Raw genomic sequence first — 14,530 nt, forward strand, 5'->3', positions numbered from 1 at the left:
ATTTGAATATTTTCTTTGTCACAAAATCTCTCAAAAGTAGTTAATATAGTTGGCTTTATTAATTATATTTTTTTAATTTTTTCATGGTATTAATAAAATACTTGGTAAATAAATATATAGCATTATTTTATGTTATAACTTCGATATTTAATTAGAAAAATAGTGCACAAAAAAGATAATAGATAATGTGGTGAATATAACCAATTGATGAATTTGAATGTAAAAATTTTTACATTTGAGAAAAATAAAGACAATATAACTAATGAAAATATTTCTTTTAATTAATTTATTGATAATTAATAATTTTTTTTTTCACTGAATAAAGACATTGTAAGGACAATGTAGCGAATATAATCAATTAATAAATTTGAATATAAAGAATTTTTATATTGAAGAAAACTAAAGACAATATAACTAATACAATTATTTATCTTATTTAATTTATTAATAATGAATAATTTTTTTTTTGAATAAAGACATTGTGGACACATAATTCTAAATTAAAGAAATGCATATGTATTATTTTTTGTTGTAACTACTAAATTATTATTTATATCTACTATACTAATAAGAGCCCAAGAGAGTTAGGCCTATAATGGGTAGAAAAAATGGCGGTCACAGATTTTAATCAAATGAATGGCTCAGATTAATTAAAAGATTGATAAGATTTAAATTTTACACTAAAATTTCCTAAAATACCCACACACCGTTACTAATTCCGTTAAAATTTTAAGAATTGCCGTTAGTTCACCGTTAACTTACTCATTGATTTCAATAAAAAAAAAAATAAAGGTCTTAGGTTCGAACCTCATCCCAATCAAAGTTGGCATAATTAGTACTCTATTTTACTCTTATTAAATTATATAAATAATAATTTAGTAGCTACAACAAAAAATTATAGATATGCATTTCTTTAATTTAGAATTATGTGTCCACAATGTCTTTATTCAAAAAAAATTATTTATCAATAAATTAAATAAGAGAAATAATTGTATTAGTTATATTGTCTTTATTTTCCTACAATATAAAAATTCTTTATATTCAAATTTATTAATTGATTATATTCGCTACGTTGTCCTTACAATGTCTTAATTCAGTGAAAAAAAATTATTCATTATCAATAAATTAATTAAGAGAAATATTTTCATTAGTTATATTGTCTTTATTTTTCTCAAATGTAAAAATTTTTACATTCAAATTCATCAATTGATTATATTCACTACATTGTCTATTATCTTTTTTTTTTTTTTGCACTATTTTTCTAATTAAATATAAAAGTTATAATACAAAATAATTCTATATATTTATTTACCAAGTATTTTATTAATACCATGAAAAAATTAAAAATATATATAATTAATAAAGCCAACCATATTAACTACTTGATAGATTTTGTGACAAAGAGAGTATTCAAATCACACAACAAATTGAAGTGAGAACTACCTTGCAATGTCCTTGTTTGACAATCAGCAGTTAGCGCGGATTATATTAGCGGATTTGACCAACGAATTTATTTAATTATTAACATTGGGTAGAAAAAATAACTGCCAAATTATTAAATCAAATGAATGGTTCAAATTGTTCAGGTTTTAATTTTTTTTAAATTTTTTTTCTAATTTATCCTTAATTATATGATTATCCATTTAACTTTTTCGTTAAATACCGTTAATTCACCGTTAGTCTAATTATAATATTAACATCTAATATAGAATTATAATTACACCATTAATCTAATTCTAATATTAAAGTCTTAATAGAACTTAACCACAAATCCTAATGTCGAAATCTCCTCAAACAATATTAGTATATATTTAATATTTTATGCCCTAATTTTTATTTGTTCTCCCTTATGTCCCGTATTTGGTTTCAACCATACCTATACAATTATTTTATTGACAATTATAATCAATCTTGACTATATTATCTTGCATTTGTAAACTTAGAATTACCTATTTAACCCGCACGGGCTTAGCTCAATGGTTTAGTGGGCAGTATTTGGGAGAAGAGACCAAGGTTTGAACCTCGGCGGCGGCAGTGCGGGAATTATGTCCAAAGTTGGCAGATTCCTTGTTCGCACCGACATTTGGTCCTGTCTGCTGAACCATTGAGTCACCGTGATTTACAACTTCCTACAATGCTTTGTCGGGTCAGAGCGTGGGGGGCCCTTGGGGTAGGGGACTCAACCTTTGAGAGAAGAATTACCTATTTAAATACGCAAATTCAACCTTCAATTATCTATGCATGAACAATTTCAATATAATCTTGCCTTAATATACTTTAAAGTACTTATTTAAAAAAAAAAAAAAACATTGGGCATCATCCCAATCGCGCAATGCGCGTAAAAAACTAGTAATTTAATAAGAGTAAAATAGAGTACTAATTATGCCAACTTTGATTGGGATGAGGTTCGAACCTAAGACCCTTTTTTATTGAAATCAATGAGTAAGTTAACGGTGAACTAACGGCAATTCTTAAAATTTTAACGGAATTAGTAACGGTGTGTGGGTATTTTAGGAAATTTTAGTGTAAAATTTAAATCTGATCAATCTTTTAATCAATCTGAGTCATTCATTTGATTAAAATCTGTGACCGCCATTTTTTCTACCCATTATAGGCCTAACTCTCTTGGGCTCTTATTAGTATAGTAGATTAAATGGAATTGTTGGGTACGATAAAACAAACTCTGCTGCAGTAACCAATCGCCGACGCAGATAGACCAACATGTGGTGCAGAGAAGCAATAGTTATCCCGTGGAACCGTGTTCACCATGTGCATGTGAACATGACATAGATCTATAATTTTTAAGTTGTAAATTTATAATTTTTATATTATAGATTCATAACATTTATACTGTTGATTCATAATTTCTATACTATAAATTCATAATTTTTATACTATAGATTCATAATATCTGTACTGCGAAGATGAAATAATGCTATTGCAAAGAGAGAAAAGTCGTTAACAATAAAAAAAAAAAAATTATGAATCTACAACATAAAAATTATGGATCTACCCATGTGTTCACCTTCTGCAACAGAGAAGCCAGGAACTTTTTCACAGCATAATTTGCAACAGAGAAGCCAGGACTGTCTTCTTTGTCTTTTAGTGTGGGCCTAGACCCAGTAAGCAGCCCACTGCCCACCCTTTTTTGTTTTTAGATAGGGGTCTATTATCAAAATGTAATTAACCCTTTAAACTAACAAAAGTTTTAATTAGTGCTTTTTTTTTATGCAATTAAATTAATTAATAGGTTATATCTAAATTACAGGTAATTTTTAAAAAAATTAATTAAAATAAAAAATATTTTCAATTCAAATAAATTAATATATAAATAAATAAAAATATCCATCGACTGCTTGGCTTCTTTGTCTAATTGGATGCAAAAGTCGGCCTGGCTTCTCCGTCCAGTTTGACCATGACGGAGAAGCAACCTAGTTGTTTATTTATTTATTTATTTATAATTTTTTAAAATAATCAATTTTACCTACAATTATTTTGTGTTTACCTGTAAATTGAGCTAATTACACAATTTAATAAGTTATGGACTTAATTGCGTACAAGTGAAAATATGGAGGGCCTAATTGAAGTTCTTGTTATTTTATGAGACTAACTACATTTTCGCTAATAATTGAAAAGACTATTTGACTAGGGGTGTAAATGAGCCGAGCAGCTCGCGAGCGGCTCGGTCAAAGCTCGGCTCGAGCTCGGTCAAAATTGAACTCGAGCCGAGCTCAAGCGGCTCGTTTAGTAATCGAGCTCGAGCCGAGCCTAGATATTCTAGGCTCGTAGCTCGTCGAGCCGCTCGCGAGCCATATAATATATAATATATAATACATAATATAATATAATATAATATAATATAATAATAATATATAAAAATAACAATTAGAAATTAAAATTTTAAACTTAAAATCCCTAAAAGATTTCTATTATTTATGTGTGGATAAAACAAAGTAGTTTGAATTTTAAATCAAAAGTATTAAATAGGTCAAATTCAATGTCAAAATCGAGCTCGAGTTCGAACTCGAACAATCGAGCTGCTCGAGCAGCCCGAAAATTACCGAGCTCGAGCTCGAGCCTCAGTTCTCAAGCTCGATTGAGCTCGAGCTCGAACTCGAGCCGAGCCTTCATTAACGAGCTCGAGCTCGAGCTCGAGCCTACCCAGGCTTGAGCTCAGCTCGGCTCGTTTACACCCCTATATTTGACTACTTTTTTTTTTTTTTTTACTGCATTCTTTTACCCAACGTTCAAATTAAATTACCTGAGCTCCCATCTCAAGGTCAATGAAATTCATTTCAGATTTTTTTTTATTTGAAATTAAATTACCTGAGCTTGATCCAATATTCCATTCTCTCCCATCTCAAGGTCAATGAAATTCATTTCAGATTTTTTTATTTTTTTATTGAATTTTTTATTTATTGACTAAACTTAGTTGAATCTGAATTAGTTTGATTTTTGTATGAATAGCATACCCAGAAAAAAAAAATGAAAAAAAGAAGCAATCTTTAATAGTCCTCTCGAATATGACAATGAAGATTCATTCTATTATTGTAAAAGATTTTATTAAATCTCTAGATTTGGTAAAGATTATGATACTTCAAAAAACAATATAAATGCAATGAATTAACTGCAAGACAAGCTAAGGAATGAAAGATTCATCATGAATAGGCATAACTTTATTGTTATTCATTCAAACAGAATCTTTGAATCTAATCCTTATTTTATACAAAGAGACATGCATCATTATATGCACATATCATATGCCAACCCTCCCATAACATTATTAATTTACAGAGGAGGAAGAACACAACAACCACACCCATCTTAATGAGCAGCCATTAATGAGAAAACGAATAAAGCGATGTCGTTTTCAACCCCACTAATTTCATTATTTTTTAAAAATTTTCTCAGGATATATATATCTTAACTAAAGATTCCATTATATTTTTTTTTCTATTGACTGCTCCGAAAATTCCGTGACGTCATCAATAGGTCCATTCCTGTGGCAACTGCATCTCGTGGGTGTTCATTTCGCTTGTCTGTGGGAGTTGGATGTCGGTTGCCTGTCGCAGTCCTTGTGAGAGCAAATCTCGTGTCTTCTTGCTATCTGTAAAAACGTCGAACACTTAGCGTGCATCATAAACCTTTGCGGAAACAACATAATTAAACTTAGTAAACCCGTCGGTAGATTGAATAAGGAAAAATTCGTTTGTTGCAGACAGAAAGATGGAGATACATACCGCGGTCGAGGTGATTAGGAGTGCATATATTGGAGTGTGACGACGAAGAAGCATCCATGTGGTTGAAGTGAATTTGCAGAGCTTGTAATACCCTCACTGGTATTAAAACAGTCGAACATCCTGGCAATTGTCAAAACACACATATTATCTATTAGCTTAGACATTTAGTTGAGTTGCAGCACATGCTTTAATTTGGTATCAGAGTCATGTTAAAAGTCATCGGTCCAATAAAAAAAGAGACTATAGTTCACTTGGAGCCTAAAAAGTAATCGGTCCCATAAAGGAACGTGTTGCAACATATAATCATTAATGTGCAATCCAACAATTAGCTTAGACTTTTAGTTGAGATTGGGAGAAAATTTTTTAGTTGAGATGGAACACATATTTCAAATATAACGACAAATGGTAAAACAGTAAAATTCTCATTTATTTAAGTAGTTATCTATGTATTTTCAAAAAAAAAAAAGTAGTTATCTATGTGTCCATCTTCACAGTGATGGGGCATAAGCTACTACCAAAAATAACATCCGAGAGAAAACATTAAGAGCGACATGCACGTTGGGTGGTACAGTGACATTTCAATCAAACACAGGTCATATGTTTCCATCACACCAAAAAAAGAAATTAATTAAAAGACGAAAAATAAGTTAGTAGATGTTGCGTGGCTGCATTAAACACGCGAACAGGTGAGTGAGCACTGGCATCCATCCACGACCAAAAGATTCCAGATTTATAGGGCAAGGTTGTCGGTTTATTATTCTTTCCGAAGGTTGGCCGATCTGGATTCCAGATTCCCAAAATAACAAGATGTCAAGATATATATATATGCCCAAATCCCGAGGAGGGGCTCTAGTTGGTGAACCGAGATTTCGTATTTAAACATTATTGCTCTGCTTGATAAAATAGTTAGCTTATAGATCAATTTTGATTTATTTAACCACTATTAGTTGTTTGACTTGGTTTAAAAATCTGTTTGATTAATTAGTTTTTTGTAGTCCAAAATGCTAAAATTCAAAAAGCTACTCAAAATAATTTTTTCAATTAGCTTTTTAAGAAAAGAAATATACCAAACAGCAAACAGCTAACTGCTAATTTACCAAACACATTTTTACAATACGCTAATGTTATCAACTAGTTATTCTCTAATTAACCCAATCAACTAACAACTAGCAGCCATTTACCAAACATGCGCTATTATCAATAATTTTTTAGTGTCATAAAATTTCTTAATTAGTTGATTCTCTAATATAATTTATGAGTTATGTAAGAATTATCATGTACTAATTACAATTTCTTTAAGTGACCTAAAAAAATGTAAATACGGAGAGCATCTAATTTGATAGGGAATTAGAGACACCCATATATCCCACAAAATCTGATTCTTGGCGGCCACTATGTAAACGTACTAACAGTAGTGTAGGCATCACATGAACCTAGTTGCAGTTCTATGTTAAAAGTCCTTTTTTTTTTTTTTTGAAGACATGTTAAAAGTCTTCTTACCTTAAAACTCCTAATATTTCACGGAATAAATTCTCTCGAATCTAATTCCATCACGTTGTTGGTCAGTACAGTTTAAATCTTCACATTAAAAGTCCACCGTTACCTAATCTTATGCCTGCCTGTAATTAATGAGCTTTAAACTCATTTCAACTGCATTAATGAGTTCTTACACGAGTTGTTATGCCTTGCAACTTGTAAGGTGACTCTAGTCCTAAACGACGTATAAATTGTGTATTTTAGTAGTTGAATTGTAAACTTTTAATATATAAATTGTGTTTCTAAGTCAAAACACATAACAACTATAAAATGAAATTTCTGAATACAATACATGATCATTAAATCCTAATTTGTTAATATTGTGTGGCTGACTCTGTGATGAAATATCTTACGGCTTGTAGGTGGGGCAAATAGTATCACTATCTTAATTAGTGATAATGGCCACTGTGCAAGTGACAACCAACTTGTAAAGTGCACCGGCCTAACAACTGCCTGGGAATATATAATTATTATTTTTAAAACTTCACATAATTATTTTAAGATTTATTAAAATTAAAACACGACACAAACAAATAATGTAAAGATAACGTAAATTGTTATAAATTGAACTAATATGTTATAGGTATCAGTTTCATCAGATATTATATTTAATCAAAAATAATAATAATCACTCTAACGTAACCAATCATGACTTGTAACATTTTAGTGATATTTTTATGATTATATATTTTTAAAATAAAAAATATGCATGAATAGAGAATGGGAAGGGATTCTCCAATTGGGATAGTATGTACTATATAGTGCCCATATGAAGAAGAATCCTAACTGGTATTTTTGGAGTGGAATGATAGGATTCATTGAATATACTCATTCTGGACAGCTGTATTTTTATATAAAATAAAATATTAAAAGACTTATTTGGCCATTTTTAAGATATTTTTTTGAATACTCTAGATTTTATTACAACATTGTAGTACTTGTAGTTACTACCACGCCTATGGAAGTTCAATCTCATAATCTCCCATATATGAGAGTCACTACATTTTATCTGAACACCTGACCATTTTTAATATTAGTTTCACTTTAGGAAAAGTAATAGAATGAAGAAAGAAAAAAGGTGCAATTGACAAAAGAATTGGTTTTAAAAGCAAAAGGTAGAAGGAAGGATGGAACAAGAAAAGAGTGGCGTACCGGATTTTTTTTTGGGTTCAGTTGGGTGTTGGTTGGTTCCACGGGGCAAGAAAACGCCTGTCCCACCACTATGGGAATCGCTCCTGTGCCCGGACCGCCCGAGGAAGATCGCCTGCATACCCGACCCGGTTTTAATCGGATTCGCCTTTCCTCCTCCGCGACCGCCGCCTCTTCTGTGACCCTTTTTCGACCCGTACGGCGGCGGCGGCGGCGCATCTTTGTGTTCGAGTTGTGATTTGGTGAGTGTTTTTCTCTGCTGTGTTGACTCCCCTGCCTTGGCTCGTCTTCCCCGCGAAGCGTGCCCCTGTTTTATCACGGACGGTTGGTTCTTCAATCTGTACACCTGCGGAGGAAACGCCATTAATGGAGGCTGCGGAGCTCAGAGTGAAGCGAGAACAAAAGGACTGGAAAAACTTTTCTGCTTACTTCGATTGGCCGCGCGGAATCGTTGAACATGAAGGCGGATTGATTTGCAGTTACAGAGTCCGATTCCAACAGCTCCTTGTTATCGTAATAACACACCGAGCTCGCATTGCAATTGCACCATTTTCCTTCGTATCCACATCCGCAAGGCTACAGAACACAATTTCACGACGATTCAATAAACTAAATCATCAGAGAGAAGAAACTGATGAACGAGAACGGTTAGTTAACCGTTACCTGCATGAATTTGGGGGAATATTCCGGCGGAACTTCAACTCCTCCATTGTCATCTTCGAAGGTTTCATCCTCATCATCCTGAAGCATGTAATCCGCCATCTGCCGAGCCAACTCAGCGATGAAATCATCGTCGTCTTCTCCACCTCCGCCATCCTCGCTCTCTGTTTCGGTTCCGGTCGAGCCCAGCTCCGACCCGAACGACGTGCTAAACCCGTCGGACGACGACGTTTCGGACCCGAATATCGAATCCACGCCCCAAACGGGAAGACGCAGAGGAGAATCGTCTTTCGCATGCAACTCCGGAGAAGCCATAATCCGGGTCTACAATCGGAGCCCCGAACCCACACAACTGGACTCTCGGTATTTTGTATAGAGGGAGAATGCGCTATTAATAATATGAAAGTAGAAGAGGCGTTTGTATATAAATATAACAAATGACAACTGGGCGGGTCAAGTTGAATTTGGACTTATTAGTGGTTGGACTGAACAGTTTTGTAGGCCGACAAATCACCTGCCATTTGTTGGAATTTGTAAATAAAAATAATAAAAACTTACAACCAAAAAAATAACGTAATTCTATACCATTATGAGATTTTCTATCGTACTAATTTTATTAGGTATAGGTATAATATATGGCAAATTATGCTATCCGCACCTTTGATGGCGCTAAAACGGCGTCGTTTTTACGGAAAACGACGCTGTTTTAACTAAAATAAAAATAAAATTGTTCGAAACGCCGTTAACGGCATATTCATTATAAAATTATGAATATACAGTTATGACATTATGAATGTACAGTTATAGAATTATGAATGTATAGTTATGGAATTATGAACTTATAATTATGAACATAGAGCTTCAAAAATTATGAATGTTCGGTATGGAATTATGAATATACAGTATGGAATTATGAATGTACAGTTATGGAATTATGAATATACAGTTATGGAATTATGAATGTACAGTTATGAAATTATGAACATAGAACTCTGACATTATGAACTTACAATTATGAACATAGAGCTTCGAAAATTATGAATTTACAGTTATTGAATTATGAATGTACAGTTACGGAATATGAATGTATAGTTATAGAATTATGAATGTACAGTTATGGAATTATGAATGTATAGTTATAAAATTATGAACACAACGCTGTGAATATATGCTCCTATAACGAAGCGGTCTGAAATTAAATTTAAAAAAAAAAAAAAAAAAAGAGGGAAGATAACGGTGCCTGACGGCACCGTTACCGTGCCCATGATGCACGCTGGGCACGAGCCCACAGCATAACTATCGATAATATATACAATGTTTTAAATCTTATTAGTACTTAATACTTGGTACCTATTATCAATACAATAAAAAAAAAATTATTGTATCAGTATTATGAATAACGATATCGAGTATGAAATTTCAGTAAAATTTATGTATAATATATTAATATACAAATATAGGTATTAAAAAGAGGGTGGTGTAGTTGCTCTCCTAACATGCCTATAGATGGTGGTATGGTTTTAGTAGTTTTAATGGTTGGCTACCATCTCTATTCTCTAATCTCTATTACTTTTTTCACAATTTTTTTTATATAATAAATATACATTGACTTCATTGTATTGGTACAATTTTTTTGTTCCCATTTGGGTTTTTCTTTGCTTTAATTGAAAATGCACAAAGTAGGAAAAGTAGTTGACTTGTAAGTTGTAGGAACATTTACAAGTTAACTAACTTGGCTACCTATGATTTGAAATTCCAATAGCATTACATTATTTAGAAAATCACATGAATATTTCATGAAGAATATTATTCTTTTTTCAAAAAATCAGATTATGAATTAAAGCAACATAAAGTTATTTGATTAAGATAATTCAGTAAATATACTTTTAACATGCATCACAAATACTTCTTAACTGACATGTAAAATCACAATTTCACTTGAATTGTATTACGATACTTCCACAAATTATATCATGGATCAGGATCTACAATGCGCATTGTAAACCATAATCCATGATACAATGATTGTAGTACTTCTCTAATAAATATGAAGGATTAGGCACGGCCGCACGGGGTTTGATATCTGGCCTCGACCTATTTTAGTATGTGATTCCCATATGCGCTTGCCTATTTTTTCAAAGGGCAAATGGGGTAATTTGTTTCCCAATTTAGGGGGCTATTTTTTCTATTTGTATAGACAATCAATTTGTAATTAATACACATGATTTGTGGAGTTTACTTTCCGAATTTATGCGAAGTACCATAATTAGGATCGAAATACATAAATACCCTAAAAAGATTTGAAAGGATTCAAAATCTCTTTTACAGACAGCAATAATATTTTACTGCAGTCACCCTTATTTTTTCTTAATTAGCTATTCTCTTGATTTCTTATTGATCACGTTGGTCATACGTCAATCACATAAATTGTAAAAAGCAATAAATTATGAATTCCATATAAAGTAAATAATACATCATAATAAATTAGCAGCTAGACCAACCTAAATCTATGCATTAGATCTACTAAGTTGTTGGGGTCTTTAAAATCATGTTAGAAAATTGAAAACTAAGTACAAGAGAGAATGTTGGTGACAACTCTTAACCGGCTGAAGATAGGATTTTTGGGTGGAGTTGTGGAGTTTGAGAAGAAATTTGCAACAATGACGTTTAAGAAATGATATGATGAAATTAAGATAGACTTTTATTAGAGGAATTGTTAAAAAGCTTCTAAGAAAAGCAAACCCAAAAGAGGACAACACCACCCTCAATCAATGGTTACTAGAATATTGATATCCCCATTTTGGAGTCATGGACTATATCACCACTTCTTTTTCTTTTTTTGGGAGGATTATTATATAAAGATTGGAAGGATTTAGAAAAATTACACTTTTAGTTTTTTTTTAATTATTTTTTTATTTTTAAAGAAGGTGAAATGATATAAATTTAGCGTCAAAATTTTTGTCGGATAAATTTAATCTAGCAACAATTTATGTGATAGACAAAATTAATATTTTTTGACAATGATGAAAACTCACAGCAAATATTTGAGGGTGTGCACTAGGTAGGTAAACAGTAAACTACGCCTTATGACTCTAGCCGATAAATCGTAATATGATAAATCAACTTTCATTAAGAATTGAACATGAGACATTGTGATTACCAACTAAACAATCTTATCAATTTAATTGGAGTTTCTCCAACTAAATTTACATTAAAAATATCACTTTTATCCAAAAAAAAAAAAAAAAATCTTAGAAATTTATAATAAGATAAGATGAGATATAGCCATATAGGAACTGAATTACAAAAGAGTCCAGTGTGGAGTTATTACCAAACATTAGTTCAGAACTAATGGAACGTCCAACATCAATGTCGTTGTAGTATAGTGGTGAGTATACCCGCCTGTCACGCGGGTGACCCGGGTTCGATCCCCGGCAACGGCGATTTTTTTGGCACGATTTGTGTACCGAAATGTATGGAAAAAAAACACCCTTTTCCTTGCCCCGTAAGAGACGTTCATAGGGAATCCCGCATCACATTTTCTTGCTTAAACGCCACTCCTCAGTCCTTTCAACAATAAACAATGTCGCCTTGAAGATGATAGCACCCAAAGTCGTTCGTCGTCTTCTCCGTCCTCAAAATGCCTCAAACCAGTACAACAGCCATCCACATAATGGCCTTGGACGGCATAGTAAACGTGAACTCCATCTTCACCATCGCGCTTTTCATCGGCCTCACTTCGACCCCTTCAGACCATTCACACACCCTGGTCAGCTCCGCCGCCTGCGCCGCCACCGCGGCCACGGCGGAGCGCCTCGTCTCCCGCCACGTCTACTCCTTCAGCTCCTTCCTTTTCTCCAGCCTAATCGCGCTGGGACTAAAACAGGCCATCAGGATTGCCAACCATGACCATATATTGAATTACCACGCGGTTTTGCACGGCGCCGGGATCGTTGATCTTAGAATGTTGCGGTTTGGGATTCTGGGTTCGGCTTTGGGTTCTGGTTTTGGGTGTGTTTTCTTGACCCTGGCGCTGGTGGATTGGGTTCAGATTAAGCTGGGGGTTTTGGCCTGTTGGGGCTATTACACTTTGGCTGCTACCATCCCTCTCGTCACGTTAGTCCCTTTTGGTCTCATCATTTATATTTCCATTGTGTTCCATGCTTTCCGGCAATAAGATCAGACCGCGAATCTAGATTAATCTTACGGCAATGAAGACATTGAATGTGAATCTGTATTTTAATGTATTTTACTCCTTCCAACGTTTGGAATGGGGAAGTATTTTAGTATGGAAATCTTTGTTTATTACACAACTTGTACTATTTAAGGTTTTCCTAATCTCGAAGTCAACTAAGACTGGAGCTTTTCTACTTTACATTGAAACCAGATTTATCAGATCTGCAACTTTGAAAAGACTTTGATTCTTGATATGCTTTTGTCACTGTTATGGCAAAGGATCAGAATACTACCATACGCTTTCGAGCTTCTTGCTGTTTCTTGCTTTTCATGTCGGGTTTCTCCTCCATTTCTTTTGTCTTCTGGTCTTCTTACACTGCTAGCAGCTTCTTCTCAGTAGCTAAGATTGTGCAGAGAGAGGAGGAGCATCCTGTTAATCTTCTGGAGTTTCCATATGCTTGGAATCACCTTGATTTTGCATCAGAATCGCCACACAGGCAGCTCAAGATTGCTCTTTTTGTCAAGAAATGGCCAGACAAGAACCGCGCTGGGGGGCTTGAACGCCACGCCTTAACTCTCCACCTTGCCCTTGCAAAACGCGGCCATGAACTCCACATCTTCACCTCCAACTCGTCGTCCTTCCCTGTGTATCCCCTCCTCGCCAATCTGCATTTTCACCTGTCAAATCCGACGGCTGCTGGTTATTTAGACCAGGCCACTGTCTGGGAGCAATTCCGGGCTGAGAACTCGACGGGGAGGCCCTTTGATGTGGCTCACACCGAGAGTGTAGGGCTCAGGTACACCAGATCAAGAAACCTGAGCAACCTTGCTGTTAGCTGGCATGGAATTGCATACGAATCAATACATTCCGATATCATCCAGGAGCTTTTAAGGGCTCCGGAGCAGTCTCAGTCGATTGGTTTGACTGAGAGAGTGAAAAAAGTTGTGGAAGAGGTCAAGTTTTTCAAGCACTATGCTCACCATGTGGCCACCAGTGACCATGCAGGTGAAGTGCTCAAGAGGATCTACATGATACCAGAAGAACGCGTTCATGTCATCCTCAATGGAGTAGACGAGCACGTTTTCATACCAGATGCTGCAAAGGATATAGAATTCAAGCTAAAATTTGGCATTCAAGAATCTAAGTCACTGGTTCTGGGATTAGCGGGAAGATTGGTGAAGGATAAAGGGCACCCTTTGATGTTCGAAGCTCTAAGGCAGATATTCATGGAGAATTCCACATTCAGAGACAGTGTTCTTGTTCTGGTTGCAGGTGACGGTCCATGGGGAACTAGATATAAAGAATTAGGATCAAATTTACTGGTTTTGGGGCCATTGGAGCAGGCTGAATTGGCAGGGTTTTATAATGCAATAGACATATTTGTGAATCCAACTCTCAGAGCTCAAGGACTCGATCATACTCTCCTGGAGGCTATCCTTACTGGTAAGCCATTAATGGCTACTAACCTACCAAGCATAACACAGTCTATAATTGTCAGCAAAGAGATGGGGTATACGTTTTCACCCACAGTGGAAGCACTCAAGAAATCTCTTTATCAAGTTCGGGAAGATGGGAGGGAAGTTCTTAAGCAAAAAGGGAATTTGGCTAGGGAGAGGGGTTTGAAGTTATTTACTGCAACAAAAATGGCAGCAGCCTATGAAAGCCTATTCTTTTGTATCTATAGTGATCATTACTGTATGTACAAACCTCAGATTAGTTGAATACAATGTTTTTATAAGCCACAAATTCGGAAGGGATTTACACAGAG

The 14,530-nt window shown here is 34.3% G+C and overlaps 2 protein-coding genes and 1 non-coding gene across 4 annotated transcripts; 2 read left to right on the top strand and 1 right to left on the bottom strand.

The window, feature by feature from the left end:
• Nucleotides 1–4,654: 4,654 nt before the first annotated feature.
• LOC109163810 lies at nucleotides 4,655–8,985 on the bottom strand. 2 transcript variants are annotated; one of them, XM_019312523.1, is made up of 5 exons: nucleotides 8,583–8,985; nucleotides 8,355–8,501; nucleotides 7,929–8,271; nucleotides 5,241–5,360; nucleotides 4,655–5,107 (listed from the first exon to the last, which is right to left on the bottom strand). In XM_019312523.1, exons 1-5 carry the CDS (start codon nucleotides 8,898–8,900, stop codon nucleotides 4,986–4,988), a joined length of 1,050 nt encoding a protein of 349 aa, XP_019168068.1. In that variant the 5' UTR covers nucleotides 8,901–8,985; the 3' UTR covers nucleotides 4,655–4,985. The 2 variants fall into 2 exon arrangements, with proteins under 2 accessions (XP_019168068.1, XP_019168075.1); XM_019312530.1 differs by having other exon boundaries at nucleotides 8,589–8,984.
• A 2,971-nt stretch (nucleotides 8,986–11,956) lies between these two features.
• On the top strand, nucleotides 11,957–12,028 carry TRNAD-GUC. The gene has a single exon. It is a non-coding gene; the product is annotated as a tRNA-Asp (tRNA).
• Nucleotides 12,029–12,089: 61 nt separating this feature from the next.
• LOC109163846 lies at nucleotides 12,090–14,509 on the top strand. Its single transcript, XM_019312564.1, has 2 exons — nucleotides 12,090–12,705; nucleotides 13,263–14,509. The coding sequence occupies exons 1-2, from the start codon at nucleotides 12,226–12,228 to the stop codon at nucleotides 14,481–14,483; spliced, it is 1,701 nt and encodes a 566-aa protein (XP_019168109.1). The 5' UTR covers nucleotides 12,090–12,225; the 3' UTR covers nucleotides 14,484–14,509.
• The last annotated feature ends 21 nt before the right edge of the window (nucleotides 14,510–14,530 follow it).

The sequence above is a fragment of the Ipomoea nil genome, unplaced genomic scaffold (assembly GCF_001879475.1).
Source record: "Ipomoea nil cultivar Tokyo-kokei standard unplaced genomic scaffold, Asagao_1.1 scaffold0302, whole genome shotgun sequence".
NCBI lineage: Eukaryota > Viridiplantae > Streptophyta > Magnoliopsida > Solanales > Convolvulaceae > Ipomoea > Ipomoea nil.